The 19,428-nt window shown below is 43.4% G+C and overlaps 1 protein-coding gene across 1 annotated transcript in view; it reads right to left on the reverse strand.

Moving 5' to 3' along the window:
* Positions 1-19,428, reverse strand: part of SLIT3 (slit guidance ligand 3) — a 522,803-nt gene continuing 503,375 nt past the window's right edge. The window contains exons 34-37 of the mRNA XM_082771405.1: positions 8,966-9,120; positions 6,576-6,861; positions 4,179-4,387; positions 1-3,407 (exon numbers count right to left, since the gene is read on the reverse strand). Coding sequence (XP_082627531.1) covers positions 3,169-3,407; positions 4,179-4,387; positions 6,576-6,861; positions 8,966-9,120 — 889 coding nt within the window. The 3' untranslated portion in view covers positions 1-3,168. The remainder of the gene's footprint in view (positions 3,408-4,178; positions 4,388-6,575; positions 6,862-8,965; positions 9,121-19,428) is intronic.

Consider the following 19,428-nt stretch of genomic DNA (forward strand, 5'->3'; position numbering starts at 1 on the left):
ACAATCTTCCATAACCCAACAATTTATTTAAACTTATATCACAATGAGAATCTATTAATAAAATACATCAGTTCACACCAGTCTGCATTGCCATTTTTTAAGGGTTAGCATCTTTCTTCACTTTATATTAAAACTTTATAGAGGTAAAAACTACTGCACTGTACCCACAGTAGTTGAAATCTATTGTAACATTAGGCAGGTTACAGAGAAGCTTTCAGAGCTAATTACACTTTAGTTAACCTCACATTTTTTGGCACATCTGAATGCTTTTTATTTTCTTCTTAACATAAAATAATTCTATATCAAGTCATAGAATCATTGACATAAAGCATCACTATCCAATGGCAAGTGCTGCCTAAAAGCATACAAAAATTGCATCATTTGGTTACAAAATAGATAGTCTTATTTCTTTATCCCAGCACTTAGCATTGAAATGCCAGGACAGAAAGGGGCCAGGAACAGGGCCAGCCTTGCTGAGTTGTTGCTGGTCACTTTGCCGCAAGGCCTTGGTTAAATAAATCCCAGAGTGATCTGTTAACAAGATGTTGATGGCTTTTGCCTTGCCAGTCAAGGTTATTCCTTTTAAAGCACCCTCAAGCAGGTGTGAGGCCACAAGTAACTGTTACTTCCTTCTGGTGCATGTTGCTGCTCAAGGGACAAAGCGAATGGGATTTTGGTTAGTGCTCAAGAGGGGCAGCATTTCTGCAGGCCTTGGCAGTTCAGTGGCCACGAGTTGTGCAGCAGAGCACACAGTGGGCTTGTGAGCCGGTGTTTACTCTGGATTTCTTCTGCCTGGCATAACAGCAGCTGCTTCTTTAGGAATTAAAATGCATTAAGCAAGAATGAAACATTCATGGTAGTGGTGTGCCAGGCACATCTTTGTGCAGGTGCCTACAGTTACTTGCATGAATTTTTAAATCCGTGGGTTTGGGTGGTTTTTGTTGTATACCACAAACTCCAGCTGCTCTGAGATTCTGACGCTATATTCAAAATAAAAAGAAGTCCATAGCATTTGCAACCAGGGTTAGTTTTCTCCTGGCTCTTGAACTCTCCTGTTTCAATCAGAATTCAGCCCAGACTAGAGATTGTTTTTTGTTTCACCAACTGCAGGCTCCATGTACTGAAACTTATTTTGAGAGGAGGCTGTGCTATTGATTATGTCCCTTCTACTCAAGTTGCTCTGGTAGTAGCAAAGAAATATGAATGAACTGCTGCAGTTAAGGAGAGATTTAAGAAATAGAAGAACAACAAGCACATTGGAGCTTTTTGGTTGTGCGATGGCTACACGACCACTTTTCTTTAGTGGGGAAAAAGTACAAATGCGGATCATTTGTACTTTTCATGGCAGGATTCCAGTCTGTGGATCTTTCTGAAGCCTCATTCAAACAAAATGTATGCATTTACTTGATTCAGCTTTCCTACTTGTCCTCTGCTGGAGCCCATGATCTCTCAGTGAGACCAGTGAGCATTCCTGAAGGGGGCTTTTGGCTGCTAGAAATATCATCTGATTTCATTAATCAGAAATTGAAGAAAGGACTGTAATACTTGTTATACGTGGGGATGAAGGAAATTACACTGATAATGGAACAGTTATCAATAGGGATGTTTAAAATTTATAGTAAGAGAAACTTCAAGGTATTCATGGTACTCTTTGCACATATTACTGACCCTGAAATGTAGCGCTGCCAAAAACCTTCAAAAACTCAAACTCACTCCCAAAGAGTCAATTTTTGTCTCACATTCACAGTGAGAATTTATCCCTGCAATGACTTCTGCTTCCTATTCAGCATTTGTTCTGAACACACCTAAAGTTAATGGGAGCCCTTTGGGAGAAACAAGTGCAGGATATAAAATAGTGCAGATGGAAAAGCTTTGGCTGAATTGGTCAGTCTGCACCAAATGTGAGAACGGAAAGGGATGTAGCTGTAAATGTCTCTCCCTGTGCAGAGAAGAATGCTGCTAAGATCAACAAATATTGGCTGAATACCTTCTCATGGCTATAGTGCAACTTCTGCTCATTAAAACAGCTGTGGAAATGCAGCCAACTGCTTGGCACCTGTGTTGATGAACAGGCAGCCACAGCCCAGTTTACATCCATGGCTGAAGCGACAGCGAGGGCAAAAGCCATTATGTTGCAGGGGCATTCTGGCACCTGCAATATTTTCATGCTCTTTATGACTTTTGCAAGTTAAAGTGTCAAAGCGTGACAAATTATGTAGCAGTGCATTCCTTATATTTCATATACAAAAAAAAAAACAGGGCTCAAGGCCAGGAGCAAGAAGGCACAAACCTGGGAAATAACATAGCTTAGGAGTTAACACAAAACTACTATGTCATTTATTAGGCATTACGTAGCACTTATGTCACATTTTGCCCCCAAATTTCCCAAAGCAACATATATTTCCCCATTTTCTTTCTCTTTGTCCCCATCTTTTGGATAAAGCTGCCTGTGCTCTATAGATACAATTGTTGAAGAATATATTGTGAACACAGATAAATACAACATACACAGCAAAAATGTATTACAGTATTACAATAGTCAAATAATGTAGTTAGCCTTAAGCTACGGCAGTGCCTACGTGCTATAGGGAACCAGTTCAGGAATATCGAGCAGAGCCACTGTACAGGAACAAAACAGCATCGGCAGTGTTAGGCAGAGCAAGGGACCAAGGGGGAGCCTTTTTCAGGGTGCCTGGGTAGGCGAAATGGCTGTCACTTACGGGGATCCACTTTCTTACGAGACCCAACCCAGAACCTTGGAGATTTCTTCAGCCCGTATCAATGCCGTGGCAGGTCCTTGGAACACCTTTACATTTGTCCATTGTGCATACATATAAAGTCCCCCCCCACATTTCTCCTGTTAGGCTATGTTTTCTTTATATATAGTTTTTTAAAATTTTAACTTTTTATTTTTTTTTCTTACAACCGTTAAAAAAGTTTCATGGTAAAAATAACTCACTATATGATACATATACCCAAAGTGGTGTGATACTTTATATAATAAAAGATGAAAATAGTCACTTTCCATAATAAAAATAAGTTCTATTTTTTGTTTATTTTACAATATACTTAATAATTCTTTTTCTTCTTCTTCACTCTGAAAGTAAATAGGTCCCATTTTGATAGCGCTTCTGAGCTGATTAAAGTGGCGAGAGACTGGAGAAGGGCTTACGAGCATTTTGAGCAGCCACATTCCACATGTCTCTCCAGTTCTTCTGTGAAGGTGGAGCCATCCACGCACTGGAAGAAGTATTTCCGCCGTTTGCTTCGGAGGGGAACGCAGCACTGCCCGTTGCTGCAGCCGCCACGGCATTCCATGCGGGGTACTTTGGAGGCAGTGACGCACGACGTGTAGCCCTGCTGCTTACGGACTACTTCTCGAATTATCTCTCCTTGGCAGAGATTCTCTGATAAGACAACAGAGATGTCAAGGAAAAACGTGTAACTATTTTGCCAGATATTCCCCGCACATCAGCAAGCAGCCCCGCGCACGTAATGATACTCAAGGCAAACAGATGCTAGGAGCAGGACTAATCTTTTACTGCTTTGTACCTGCCATCAAAACAGAGCTTGTGTGACACAAATGTGCAATATCCGGCACAAGGCAGAGGCCATGCGGGCCTGCTGGCTTTGATCAGCAGTTCTGGAAATGCCTTAATGAATGCTGAGTGTTGAATCCTGCAACATTCCTACAAAATATGAATTAGTTTTACATCTGCTTCTCAGGGTCAAAGGTCAGCCTGCTCTGCATGACATCAGCAATCTGGAATACCTGAAAATGTGTGTGCTGTTGCGCAGGTACTTTGTCACAGCCAGAGACATTTGGGTGAGACTGTGCATTATAATTTGGAAAGCCTGTGGTTCGTTCACAGAAAAGGCACAGCCTAAATAGCAATCATGCAAGTCAGCTCCTTCCTTCTGTGCAGGAAGGTACGAGGGCAGAAGTGATGAAGCTAGACCTCACTGAGTTCCAGTGAGCCTTTTCAGGTCAGGGCAGAAGATTTGAGCCCCAGCCCTAGAAGGAAAGTGCAGCGTGATCTGTGGGATGCCTCTAAGAAACCTGCCCAGCCACATCAGAGGGAGGAAGCTGGGAATCTTTACAGGGGAGAGAGGTGAAAACAAAGATGTAAACCAGAAATACAGCAGACCAACCTCCTGGTCCCTGTGGCCAAGCATACCTCTGTCACAATGTTCTCCACTATAGTTAGGGTCGCATTCGCAGTAGGGTTCCCCGTGCTCAGAAATTTTACATTGCCCATGGTTGCATTTCAAAATCCTGCAGGGGTTTGAGGAATTGTTCTTCTTGTCACAGTACATGCCTGTGTAGCCCTCCATGCACTTACAGGTGTAAGCAACATTGGCCACCATGCACTTACCATGCAGACACCTGGAGAAAGAGAAATATTTAGAGCTGGCCTGTGCTAGATGTGGAAGTTCCTCCTCTCAGGGATATTTAGTTTTGGATTTTGGCATTTCTGCCCATTTAATACCAGGACAGGGATCCAAGAAACAGCCGTTGTGTCAAACACAGTGAAGGAATTGTGAGTTTTCAGTGAATACTGGGTAATATTCAGAGAATGGAATTTGTGATCCTAAGTGATCTCTTGGAAAACTCCTCTGTGAGCATGGGCCAATACTTGGCATCCACACAAGACAGCTCAGGTTTACAGGATCACCACGTGGAACAACGTGCCAACAATCAAGCTGCATGCCCAGGCTTCCTTAGCAGAATTACTCTACAAATATTATCAGGTGATGAAAAACAGTGCGATAAATAAAGGTCCTCATGGAAAAGCACAGACTTAATCAGGCAGTTCTAGCTGAAGGGCTCCCTGGCTCATAGGATTTGCAATGAGCTGTGCTATATCTGAGCAGTACCACAGGGAGGGGTGCTGATCCTCAGCAGGCTCTCTGACACCATCCCCACTTCTGGGAGAAGGACAGACCTGGAACGGGCTGAGGACAGGAGGAAGGAAACACAGGCCAGTTAAGGGAAAACTGCTCAGGGCTTATAAGCCATCAGGTCCTACTGGACATTAACCAATGCTTGTCCTTTATTTATTTTGTTCTTGGTCCTTTAAAATTCTCTCCTGTTTATGTTGAACCCTTGTACCTGTCATTTTTAATCTATGCAACCAGAAAGCACAAATAGTAGAAGCAACATCAAGTCAACAGTAAAAGCAAAAGCAGGTCAAGACATGCAAAATACTGGAACAAAGGGGGTCATGGTCTGTGAAGCAGTATTTTCTGCCCCACTAACTAAAGATGTGCTTGGAAACTAACTCGTGTTACCATCAACACCTGTTCCTTATGGCTGCATCACCTCACTGAGATGAATCTGTGAATGCTGGAGCAGACACCTGTCAGCGGGGTACTGCCCTGGACACAAAGGGCTTGTCTCTAAGGAGACAACTCCAAAGGTGACTTAATGAAAGGTAGGGCAGTAAGACTGTATTACAAATATGCACAGTTACTTTCTTTAGCAAGGGGGCTACATTCATTATTGCATAACCCTCCTTGGATCACAGGAGAAGCAATTTCTTATTGTGTAAACATCTGGAACTCCATCATTTTTCTCTGTCCAACCAGAACTGCTTCACATTGAAGTTGGCAGTTCAAGGAATTATCTGGGTCTCTGAGTGTTTCTTTATTTGTGTCTTTGTACCTTTGGTCTGTAATCTGTCAGGTGCTTCTCAACACCTTCCAGGGTTCGGTGCTTTGCAGAATTAGATCCAGAAGCAAGTTTAAAATGGTACTTTTGGAAGTTAAGTTTGTTCCCTCACTGACCAGAGAGATTATTCATTACGTTAATTTACCTGTCAAAAGTATGTGCTTGTGAAAAGCCCCTTCTGGATAGTGCAACGAAAATGATGCCTAAAACCAAAGTACTTCCATCTGCTTATGAAACAGCACTGAACTATGCAGACTGCTGGTCTGGGACTGTTTCCTTGCGTACTTGCCATAAGCAAGCTATTCATCCAGCGTTTCTGATGGAGACGTGGTTATTGAGCCTTTGAACTATGAATGCTTTATATTCCCTTTGCATGTGACTCCATGCTATCCTTTAAACTTGCGCTTTAGAGGGAGTTTCAGAGTGCAATATTAAAGTCAGCTATTTGAGAAATTTGAAAATGTTCACACTGGGCTGCATAGTGGTCTTCAGGGAGTTAATACCGCGTCCAGTGCTGTTACAAGCATATCACTAAAACGTGTACCTCCATCTCGTAGCTAGCTCTCCTCTGCATAAATGCACACACCCCCTACTTCAGAGGTAATATATAGCTACTAACAGAAGCTTTCCTATTTTAATGTGTAAAGTATACACCCTCTGAAAGTATAACCAGCAGTATTAACATCTTAGCTCCTCCAGGAGCAAGAGGCCATTCAGAGTGAACAGCATCAAAACAAGAAATGCAAATTGAAAGTTGCCATGGATGCTGACTCACAGCTACCAATAATATATGTAGGAACCCAGCACCTCCAAAAATAGTCACGTGTGTTTTTACAAGATGAGATGTGAAATATGCGTTAGGTGTAAAGCTTCTGCCCTGCCATCAGCATTCATTCAAGCTTACTTGTGGTTAAGACATGGATCTCCAATTTCCTGGTCACACAGGGGGCCCGTCCAGCCTGGGTGACATTCACAAATCACACTTGTTTTCTCTAGGGACCGGCAAATGCCATGCTTGCAGATGTTACAGGATTTGCAGCCAGGAAGGACTCCTAGTGACTGCTGCGGTAAATCCTTGAAATCCTGCAGCTCATTATTGATGCGGACATCATGAATACATCCGTGGAAACCATTTGGTGTCTTATCTGCACCCTGGCGCAGTGAAGATAATCCAGTAGAGGTCGGGATCCCTTGAGATAAAAAAGAAAAAAATGGACAACTTGCTCGCAGTTACAATGATAAGTTATAATAGCTAACATTTCTTTTGCCACAGCCCCTTGTAATCTTTAAAGAATTGATTTGCATGGGACCTTTGGAGGTAGCACAGCTGTACTGTCATCAGTCTGGAAATGCAGAGGAGGAAAAATAAAATAACTTGCCCACTTTATGTAAGAAGTATATTACAAAAAGAGGGAAAAAAATAAAAAATAAAAAATAAAAAATAAAAAAAGCCCAGATTTTTGGGTAACAGACACATGTTCATGACCTTAGATAATGCTCATTCTGCCTACAGTTGAATAGAAATTACCCTTCAGAAAGATTTGAGTGTTTTTACTTGCCAGGAAGTAGCTACTGCCTTTGTGGTACAGCAAGTTACCTGTACTCAATCACCAGGTTAAGGCAAGGAGTGAAAACCATCAAACCTAGCGTGGGAGAAATCCAGAGACAGAGAACAGCACCTCAGGAGGCCAGGCCACGTCTTTGGGGTGAGTACTTCTGTCTTGCTCAAGCTCTTGGAAATGTTCACAAGCTCAGATGGCCAGCAGATTCTTTTGCATGTCATGCCTACTTGAGCTGCTTTCACAGGCAAGTGTGCAACTGTATACGGCCTCCATATGTTATCCATAAGTGACTCCACTGTTGAAGTCTTAAAACCAAAACAGCATTTTTGTTTAAGTGTGCTTTAGAGGAAAGGTTGCTAGACCAAGTGGAAAGGTGGGCCAGATTCTGGGCACATGGAGCCTCAGATCTGTTTTAAAGGTTAGTGTAAGTGTAGTTTAGCTACAATTGCTCTGGGGGCAATTTAATGACTTAAATTAAATGGTCTGAAGTGGAAGGGCAGCTGGCATTCGTAGCAATGCAGGATGCAGAGAGGTGGCACATGCAGAAGAGTGGGGGTTTAAAAAGACTTGAGAAGAATTGTAACGGGCAATAAAAATGTCTCATCTGAGCCCCACAACTTCTGGTATCAAATAAAGTCCTTCATTTCAAGTCTCAGACTTGTCCTTAGTAGGTACCTTTTGCTTAATAAACTAATAACCAATTAACATTGATCCACAGTGCCCATCCATTAACAAAACTTTTTCCACAAAATTAATTCCTATGTTCCCTGTGTATAATTTGCCACAGGGTTGATATCTTTTTTTTTTTTTGCTGAGTTAGAAGGACAAATTGTCATGGCCTCACCAGCAGATTATCATCGATGCACAGTGCTCTTTAATAGCCTATGGCATTCTTAACAGAAGCCAATTATAAAAATTCAGCTCTGTACAAAGCAAGATTAGCCACTTTTCTCATTTACGAGGGCAATATTCAGGGTTCTTTTAGAGAAGGGTTATTAAAAGGACTTGTTTATGAAAGACTTGACCAGCTCCAAATGGTCAAGTGGTTTCTACTATTGGCTTTGTTGATCTGGTTAGAAGAACACTTACAGAATAGACTTTCTGAGTCTATTTTTGCTCTGCTGAGTTTTGTGTTTAGAATAGGCTGTCTAGAGAAAAACAAAACAACACAACACAAGAACTCCATGTCACATAAAAGAAGAGATTCCAACATTCAGTCCAGAATGGAATTGGCGGAGGTCTGGCAAAAACAAAATCAATCAGGCAAAGCACAGACTTCATCCTGTCTTTCATTTCCAGACACCTAATCAGTGGGATACTCATTATTCTGGGCATCTGCTCCCTGCCCCACTTGGCTCCTTCCTCCCCAGAAATTCCCCTGACCGTAAAAAAAAAATTATTAAAAGAAGTTTAGTCAATTCCAAAATCTTTCAAGCATTGTTCTGGCTTCAGTTTCCAATGAGAAAACTATTAGCCAAAAAGTGTTTAGTCAGCTGGTGTGCTACCACTGTTTGGAGGATTTAATCCCCCCCATCTATTAAACCTCTGTAAAATTTCCAGGAGAAATATGCCTCATTTATAGTACATTTAAACCTACTGACAATTGATTTGCTTTTCTGCAGTGACTGTTTGCAATACTTTCATTTTTTTTAAAAAAAAAAAAAGAATCTCTGTGTTTTTTGGTTTTAAAGATTACAAACAACATCTCAAAGTCCAGAGCAACTCACTGTACCTCCAATGTAGAGGGGTGTATTGAGGCTGACAGAAGACTGTTTCTGGAGTTTTCCTAGACTCTTGGGAGTCCCCTTGTCCACCACCAGGTTCAGAGTTTGATTCAGCATCACGAGTTCCACACTGTGAAATTGCCCATCATTTACCGTTTCCACACTAAAAATAAAAGAAAGAGAGAAATGGATGATGTTAACAATGAACTGCCTGTGCTCCTGTGACATCCTATCTCCTTATACTACGGCTTGCAAAGCAGAACTCCTATTCCGTGCTCCTTTATGGTCGCTGTGTTCCCAACATTTCTTCCAGCATGAGCTTCCAAGGTACAAATTTAAACATCACTGGTGTCTGACTTGAGAAGACAGTATCTATAGATATGTAACACCGCAGAGAAGAGCTCCTCACAGCAATTGAGGGTTGTATCTGTCCAGGAAGCTGATTAAAAGCTTGTGCTTACGCACATGTTCAACTTATCTGCCAGTTAATCCTCACAACTGTCCCACAAAGTCAGAATAGTAACTATTGTAGTTGTGTTTCCAAAGGCATAAGAACAGAGATTTAGCCACATGATCTACTGGCTTTGGCAACAAAGCTAATGAAAACATCCCGTTTTCTGCTCTTAGATTGCTGCTCCTGTGTCACTCTGCTTGGTGCCTACGTAACAAGCCCAATCACTTAAAAGGTTTAGTTTTGTATGGTTAGTTTAAACTATTTTTTTTTTTTTCACAGTGCCTGTGAGAGATGGCAGTGTAGGGCAAGAGACAGCAGGGGTTTCTGAAACCAGTGTTTCCTTGCAAAGCCAAAGTGTCTTGTAACTAAAATCTGAGGCAGAAGGACAGGACCAGTTACTTAAAGCCAGAGAAGGAATTCAGGACTTCCGGGCTTGTAAAGGACTGGGATGCTTTGTTCAATACAATACAGTCCTACCTGAATGCAAGGAAAACTGACAAATTGCTCCTGCTCTTTGAGAAACATTTAGGTGTAGAATGAGGCTTGAGAATAAGCAGGAAATCTGGGGCAGGGGGGAGGCAGGGACCAGGCAGTCATCTGAGCAAGCAAGATATTAAAGGTACTGCGTGTTTATTGCTCAGGTATTTTGAACATTGATTTTTGAATGCATTAGGCTCACAATGAGTCAGGTAACTCAACAGCTGTTTGCTAGTCTGTGCCACAAACAATCCTCATCTTCAGTTCAGTCTCACAGAAATTAACAGGTGCAGCAGTACAATTCAGTTTGTATTGCTCTATCATTTTTTATTTTCTGGGCAGCTTCAGCTTTCAAGCACGCTAATTCTCTGAAACAACTTGATACTTCGTTGTACTTCTAAAAACAGGGAGAGAGGTTGTGATTACCTGCTTGAGTAAAAGAGGGTTTCAATTTAAGCAGATAGTTACAGAAGCAATATGACTTTTCCGCTGCTCTACATGTACTACATGTAAGTAAATGGCCCAACCTCTGTTTCACACACACGCAAACACTAGTGCATAATGAGACTATAGCAGCAGAAATTAAATTATGAGCTATGTAAACTGCCCACATGTACAGTGTTGCCAACCCGCCTTATGCTTGGCCTGTGAGCCTCTTGCCCAGACTCGCCCTGGCAGCTCACTTGCTGGTTCTGTCACCTAAGGATAGAGACACAACACACCAGCAGTGGAATTTAGACATCCTGAGACACTGCTGAGCTAACAGCCTGCGTTTGGGATGGTGACATAAGTGGTAAATGTCATTTCAAAATGTAAAAGGTAGGTTTAAAGGATGGGTTTTGCTCATTCAAATGGCCCATATGCTCTGCATCCTCTCTCAGTAAGTTACAAGTTCAAATGTCAGATTCCTTTCAGGTATTTTGTAAACCTGCAATGCAGATGTGGAGGTCTGAGAGCTATTTAGCCAGATTTTCTTTACTATCACTGGAAAATAACAGGCACACTTAGGAGTAACTCATCTCTAAAGAGGAATGACCTTTTAGATGGACTCACCTATCAAACTATGTGACATGCTACCCATCTGTACTGCCCGGTCCTGCCCAACCAATACATTAAGGAGCTGTGGCATGGAAATATGCTCTCAACTTCAGAAACAAATTAAATAGCTTGGAAATGACCAGATTTTTTTTTTTTTTTCCCTGAAATAAGTTTAATTTTGCAGTGTTTTTTACAAGGGACCTGACATAACCAGTTATACATAAGTAATGTCAGGCAGGTCAGCAGTGAGGTATTTCTGAGGACCTGCTTGTCTGAGAAGAGAGCACGGCTGTTTCAGAGCTGGACTAACATCCCATGACAGTGCTGGGGTCCGCACAGGTTTTGGGGATGAATCACAAACACATATGCCGTTAAAAGTTCACATACTATTACACAGATTGCAAAATTACAGCAGTACGAGCATCTTTACTGGCTGGGTTTACATAAACGTGAGGTAAGTTAGTTCTGCCACAAAGTGGCAGGCAGGGAGCTCTGCTGACTGAGCTGCCTGTCTGTGACCCGCACAAAATCGCCTGGGCCACAGCTGCTGTCCATCCTCAGACGTGTGAGAGCATCCTGAAGAGGCAGGGCTCAAGAACCTGGAGCTCATAATACTGATTTAAGTACTTTTTAGGGGTGAAAAAAAAGGCTTGACATTGTACAAAAATCCAGCTCCGGCTGATCCAGTAGACAGTCTGGCTCACAATACAGTTATATCAGGACTAATGCAAGGGCAGTGAATTGCATGGGTAGAGATAAGGAACAAGGACTTACACAAGATTTATTGCCCAAGGTTGCATATACTTTGCATGCACTTCAGAAAAACAAGCCTGAGTTTGCCTGTACTGGGGCCCACACCTCTAGCAGACTACTTTATGGATTGACAACTCTAGTAAGTTTGAAAACAGCTGGTCCAAGCTTGCTGTTTAGATATTCTTGAATTCTGCTAAGTATCTGCCACATTACAAGAAACAGCTGTGCAAAAGCAATGTACCAACTGGATGATCCCGATGCACTCCCTGCATATCTAACTGCTGTGTTGCAATGCTTAATTCATATGTAGAAAGTACTTAGACATTCAGCTGAAAGGTGCTAGACAAATGGAAATGCACATTTGTAATGGTTAGGCTACGCAGAAGTGCCAATGAAAGGAAGAAGAATAGCCAAAACCCATTGGCTCTGACAGCTGAGCACTGAGGAGGTGGGATGGATGGCTGCACGACAGGGAACCCTTCCCTGGTGGGATCAATATCCAAAGCTAGTGCACAAAACTACACTGTTATCTGAGGAAGGCCAAGCTATGGCCATTTGTCAGAGGACAACATTATCACATCTGGCAGCGCTGGCTCTTCCCTGGGCCAGGATTTCACAGGCATTAATCACCTACTCCTCCACAGTGTGTGCTTTTTCCAGATTATGCAGGAGAGCCTTGACTATGAGGCAAACAAAAGTCTGTGTGTCCTGGCAATGGAAGCAGCCACCCCATGCGGTGCTCGTGCCTGTCAGCATACCCAGGCCTGGTATTTTCACTGGAAAGGGAGTGAGGTGTCCCCGTCTGTGTGTATGTGTGGATGAAAATTACTCGGTTCTGACTTTTTCACTTTTTAACTCTGAATAAAAATAGTCTGTGCCTGGACCGTGAGAAACTGTGCAACTTACAGCCATCATTCAACACTGCAATTTTGTAAAGCAGATGAAGTCAGAACAGGCAAAGCACTGGTTTGCTTTTTGAAAAGATGCTAACACATGATAGAAAAGCCGGATGCGGACAGCCAGGATGGTAGAAAATCCCACCAGGGGATATCTGTGTTAAAGCACATCGCTGTTGCTGACAGAAAGATGTTATGAAGTCTTTGGATTTTGAGAGAGACAGAGACAACACTGGGGGAGAAACCAGTGCTGAGGGAAATGCTACACGAACTCTCCTCAGAGCCTCTTATATAGCTGGGCCTTTAGGAGACTCAGCAATCGTCTGAGACAGTTGGAGACAGTGGCTTGGCTGGAGATGAAGGGAAGAAAGCCACAGACGCTGAACAGTGCATCACGACGCAGCTCCCAGCACAGACTTGCTGTGCTCGGCCTTTTTTTTTTTTTTTTTTTTTTTTTCAAGGGGCCTCTTCCTGACCCAGCTCTCGGCACGGGCTTTATTAAAATCTTAATTGAATTCTTTCTGGGGATCAGGTGGGCTCGGGGCACGCACCCTGTGGTACATAAATCTCGCCCCGGCCCCCGCCATTTGCTGAGCTTCCTCAGCCCTCGCGGTGCCGAGGGCACGGGCCGAGCGCTCCCGGGCCCTTCGGCTCGGGGCCGGCAGCGGGTGGCGAGCACGGGGCTGCAGCGGGGACACGGGGGGAAGAAACACGCCGGGGCTCCGCCGAGCCCCGCGGCGAGGGCTAAACCGGCGGCCAACGACCGCCAGAGGGAGCCGCGGTACCGCGCAACGGGCCCGGGGCGGCCGCGCTGAGGGGGTGGCGCTGAGGCGGCCGCGCTGAGGGGGCCGCCGCTGCTTCCCCTCGGCCCCGCAGTCGTCCCTCACAGCTCCGGCCACAGCTCAGCACCGCACCCACCCCGGTACCGAGCCGGGGGAACGTTCACAGGCTGATACATACGGCAGCTTTACCTTGGCTCCCTGCTCAAAGTGTATTTGCTGAGATCTCGCAACATCGCATACCTGGCAGCTGACTTGACGTTACCCAACTCCTTCCCTTTTGCAAGGGCTTTTGTGCTTCATGATTAAATTAAAATAATATGTCTGAGCAAAGCAAGGGAGAGGGGAAAGGGCCCACAGGAAGAAGCCAAACAACTGCTAGACTCGAGCCAGCTGCTTTTCTCGGGGGCACTAACAAACCAAGTCCTAGGTTTTGATATTTTCCAAGCAATTAAAGAAGACAGTCGTGAATTTTTAGCTGACTTCCAACTGCAGCATTCTGGGCCACCACTACTGGATATTAGATAGTTTATAATACATTATAATACATTACTGTTGTAAAAAGGAAGGGATTACATTTTAAGTGTAAACATTTGAAGGGTCAGCAAGGATTTCCAGTAATTTAACAATGAAACTTGCTAAAAAATAATAAAATAAATAAATACATAAATAATATATAAAAAAGGAACCACATGTTCTATGTACAATGAAAAGATTTTTCAGGACCCAGGAACTGCTTCTCTTACCGCAGTAAACAGTCTGGTGAGGGGCCCACCTTGTCACAAACATTTTCTAGACCATACTCACAGTTTTTACAGGACTTCACTTGAGTCTTGTTACAAATCTGACGGTGAGAAACCATTTCAGTTCCCTTCCATACATAATCGCTTCTGGTGCCTTAAAACGCCTACCTTGAGGATAAGCAATTAACGTGCAGCCGAACGCTGAGGGCAGCCCAAGCTGCCCCCAGCACCCCACACCTCTCTCTTCTTTGGCATCCTCCTCTCATAACCCTGGTCATGTCTTGCACAATCCCTTATGCTGCTTTTGTTACGGTTATCCTAACCTTTTGTTACACTCACTAACCGACACTGGCCATGACATCTGATCGGATTTGGCCAAAAGAAGAGGAAAATACTGACAGGATCAGCTTGTTGCTCCTTGACAAAGGCACCACAAAAGCAGCAACAGTATACTCAGGAATGGGTTTCAGTGTTACTACAATCTTCAAGCAACAAACAGCGTTTCTTCGCATTGCAGTGAAGTCTGCATATTGAGTTAATATGAACATCGTGCCTTTTATTACCCATCATTGCTGAACCTCATATGAGAAAATCCTGGAAAGTATCACTTTCAACTGCTTATTGATCCTGATGGCTTAACTCATAAGGCTATGGAAATTACAGCTTTTCCAGATACACTCAGGCTGTATGCTGTGATGTCCTGTTCAGATCTGTGTAGCCTGTTACTTTCTCTGGGGACCCCTGATTTCTTCTTTTCCTCATGGGTACTGAATCACCTTGTTCAGTTGCTGTCCCACAGCACTTCAGATATGTGATCAGGTACAGAGAAGCACTATGCAGGTGCCTGTGCCTAGTCACTGGAGGGAAGCAAACACTTCTGAAAACCTCTGAAAATTGATTCAGATGGTCTAAATCCTGTACTGACAAAAGAATCGGTGAGAAAGAGCACACAAGAGAAAGTTAGACATGTGGACCTCTGTGAAATTTCAACCACCTGGATATTGCTTTTAGTTTTTGTTATCTGGGTAAGATTCCTGCAAATGGTCGACAACTAAAGCAATCCAAATGAGCAGTGCGGCTAAACTGAGCATTCAGGGAGAGCACAGCTTCCAAAACTCAGGAGAACACCTCTGGGTCCAGCACCTCCTGCTGCCTCTGTGCCCAGGCACAAAGCTTGGAGCTGCCCTTGTGGGGAGGGGGGCACTAGAGAGAGGTATATAAAAGAGCTGTTAACATTTTATATTGCTTGGAGTTGGCCTCATTTGTCAGAGCAATTCCAGCAAGATGAACAAAAGGTCCCATGATAAGGGCACTGCATACACAGGCCAAAGACATGGCCTCCACCAGGGCTTAGACTCCAGAATATGACGAAATGAAGGGAAAAGGATGTGTATTAAACAAAAATCCCCAAGGAATGTATGAAAGACCTGACTTCCACTCTCATTTTTGATCTGTTTCCCTTCTTCCTCTTGTATTTTCTTTCCCTTCTACTCCAGCCCCAAGCACACACAGATGTTATAAACACTGACTCCCCTTGCTCTAATACACACGGGAGATTTAGAGCTGAGCCACTGTAAATATGCCAGCGAATAGAAATGCATTAAAGGATTAAAGCATTCCATTTTAACTTGTAAAATTTGGGCTTTGGGGTTAGTTTTTTTTCACTGACATGTAATATACCTTTAGTGTAGGCAGCAGGAAACAGCAGGGCAGAGAAGTCAAAAACAAAAATAGCTTTAACTATCACAGCAAACCATGTCACTGCGGAAATGCATAACCATCAATTATGCAGATGAGGACATCAATTCATTAGCTACAGCCTCCAGATTTTCCTGACCTCAGTCTTAATGGGGACATGCCTCATTTGAAGCACAGAACAAAGCAACACAAAGAAGGTATGTGACTGGGGACACTGAACTTAGGCAGTCTCTGAAAGCATTCAGAGTAGAAGGGAATAACCAGAAATACCTGTCCAAAAGAGCTTAATGAGCACACAACACTTAGGAAGAGCAGGCACTAGAGAAGAGGTACTAAAAATCAAGAAACACAAGGTAGAGCTGCAGGGAAAGGCAGTGAGATGTTAGCGATTTGGGAGTTGCAAAACTTTTTCATGTATCAGTGGTGATGATTTTTTACCTTTCCAAGCTACGGTTACCTCCTGCCCTTAGTTCCAGTTGTAATCAGTCCTCGGCCTAAAACAGATTTAAACTCCATGGCAACAAAGGCAAAATCATAACTGGAGTAGTGTTTGTGCTACTTTTGTAATAACACATCACTTCAAGCACTATCATCTTCAGAAGCCAAATAAAAACCACATGTTGAGAAAAAAAGCATGAAAAATGCTAACGAAACACAAGACTAGGGAAATAAGAGGTGAAAAAGATATATTAAAGCACTCAAGTTCACTTTCAGCTTAAAATACACTCTCTTGTTATGTTCAGTCCTGTTTTACATGACTTCAGTGGTAGGTCTCCTAGGCTGAGAGCACTCAATAGTAAGATTTTTCTTCCTTGCTACCTCCATTTTCATTTGCTTGGTTTTTATACCTTTTCTCTTACTACTCTGTAGACCACCCAAATAAGCCATCTTTCTCTTCTTGGTGTTTACAGCCCTTAAACACTGGCAGCTGATTACCGTATCTCCCTTAATGATCGTTTGGCCGGCCTATGCATATCTAATTCCCAGTCATAACTCAATTCCTGCAGCACCCCTGCCAACTGTGGAAGTTATTGTATTACAGACCTTCTAACGGAAAAGCAAGGACCTTTTTTATACCCCTGCAACATGCAATTAACACAATCCTGACCCCTTTCTGTAGATTATTCATAAAAGGGGCAGATTCATGGCCAGTGTAAACACTGTTTGCAGTAAATTCTCACAGTGCCCCTGATATGGACAAAAGGGCTGACACATCCCTCCAGCCCTTCTGCTGGGGAGCTGAAGCCTGTGCCAGTCTCCTGCAGTATCACGATGTCCCTGCAGAGCTGAATACTTCATTCTGCTAACCAAGAATTTGGTAAACACAAGTGTAATAGCAATAAAAATAGCCTGAGCTCTTCAAGTCTGAGGCCCTCCTGAATGAGGGGTCACAGTACTGATGCCTTCACATCTGACTTCACCAGAAGAAGTTTACACGTCACGGCACACAGTGTACTGCAGTGCAATGAGCTATTGTTTCACTGATATATTCACTGAACATGCATTATATAAAATAAAAAATACAGTAAATACAGAGTGTAAAAATGATCACATATAGATTCTGCAATGCTAGCAGGACTCACTAAATCATACACCCTTCAAAAAAAAAATAAAATAAATAAAAAGACTGCAGACAGCACAGAGGAGGGCAGGTGCTAGCACAGCAGCAGGGCCAGTCACAGCACTGAGTGCTACATATCACAGAATCACAGAATCACAGAATTTCTAGGTTGGAAGAGACCTCAAGATCATCGAGTCCAACCTCTGACCTAACGCTAACAGTCCCCACTAAACCATATCCCTAAGCTCTACATCTAAACGTCTTTTAAAGACTTCCAGGGATGGTGACTCCACCACTTCCCTGGGCAGCCTGTTCCAATGCCTAACAACCCTTTCAGTAAAGAAGTTCTTCCTAACATCTAACCTAAAACTCCCCTGGCGAGAGTTTTTTTTAACATCCTCTGCAGCGAGAGCCATCACTGCACATTTCTGGTTGTGGCACATGCCAGGATGTGCTGCAGCACAGCCCCAGCTGCTCTGCCAGCACTCGGAACAAAACAGGGTGCTTGGGTTTGCTTCTTAGCACCAGGAGCACACGCTAGTGAAAACAGCTCTTATGTTCGGCTGGTTATCAAGTGTCAGTTTCTGATGAGGAAAGCTATCAAGAGTCTTCACAAAGTCAGTTTGTCAGAAAGGACACTTTACACCATCTATCATCTTTTTAGCTCTGAAAAATATCTAAGTACCTGCCATTTAATGTCAGGGAACAGGGCCATTACAGAATACATGTAAAAATGTGCTTCAAATTTGAATGATAAACTTTTTTTTTCCTTTAAAAAAACAAACCAAACCAAACCTGCAATTGGAGGCTAAGCCCCAAGTAAAAAAAATCTGTGTCTATTCAGAAACCTGACACATGTTTAGGAAATGAAATTGTTACCACCTTATCTGTGGCTGTGTACCTACAATTGTATGTCTCTCCTTCCACAAGACACAATGTATTGCTGTCTGACAACCAAAATAGCAGTTGCCTTACCTACTTTTTCTAGCAGCATTGGAGCATGCTAGCAAATACAGAGTGGTGGGCCACATTTCTGCACTGGGAAGAAGCACAGAAATTCTTGTGCACAGAATTTCTCTGCTGCACCTCCATGATCAACCTCAGTGCCAGTTCTGCATGCACGTCCTCCAGCAGAGAGTGTGTCTATTGAATCCAGAGGCACTTGGTATAAACAGGCTATATACATCTATCACACTTGGTACACATCTATACTTTGTGTTAGTCATCATGTTTACAAGAAATTTATAGGCAGAAAAAGCCAAACTTCTTCTACTGGCTTGCTACATTTTTGTTGTAAGGCAAAAACCTCACAGTTCAAGACACAAGCCAGCTATTAGCAGATAGGAAATTTCTAAAGTTACTATGACTAGGCTTATTCCAGCATTGTGTATTTTGTGTATTCTTCAGCCTTCCTTTGAAGTAATAAATATTAACCAACTCTGGCAATATACTACTGGACTAACAGCTTGTGGTACACTAAGAAAACACCTTCCTGCTCTACTCTGCATTGCTGCGGCCTCAGCTCCAGTACTATGGGCAGCTTTGGGCACCACAATAAAAGAATTTAAAACTATCAGAGAGTGTCCAAAGGAGAGCTAAAAAGGTAGTGAAAGGTCTGGAGGACAAGACATATGAGGAGCAGCTGAGGTCCCTGGGTTTATTTGGCCCAGAGCAGAGCAGGCCGAGGGGAGGCCTCATGGCGACCTGCACAGGGGAGCGGAGGGGCAGGCGCTGAGCTCTGCTCTCTGGGGACAGCGACAGGACCCGAGGGAACAGCATGGAGCTGGGACAGGGGAGGGTCAGGCTGGGGGTTAGGGAAAGGTTCTGCACCCAGAGGTGGTTGGGCACTGGGACAGGCTGCCCAGGGACGTGGTCATGGCCTGGGCCTGTCAGAGCTCAAGAAGCCTTTGGACAATGCTCTCAGACACACGGTCTGATTTTTGGGTGGTGCTGTGTGGATCCAGGAGTTGGACTTGATGATCCTTGGGTGTCCCTTCCAACTCAGGATATTCTGTTTCTATGACTCTTTTAAAATACCTTTGCATGCCTTTCTCCTACTGCCTACTCACTGG

Source organism: Aythya marila (assembly GCF_965140915.1).
Source record: "Aythya marila genome assembly, chromosome: 14".
NCBI lineage: Eukaryota > Metazoa > Chordata > Aves > Anseriformes > Anatidae > Aythya > Aythya marila.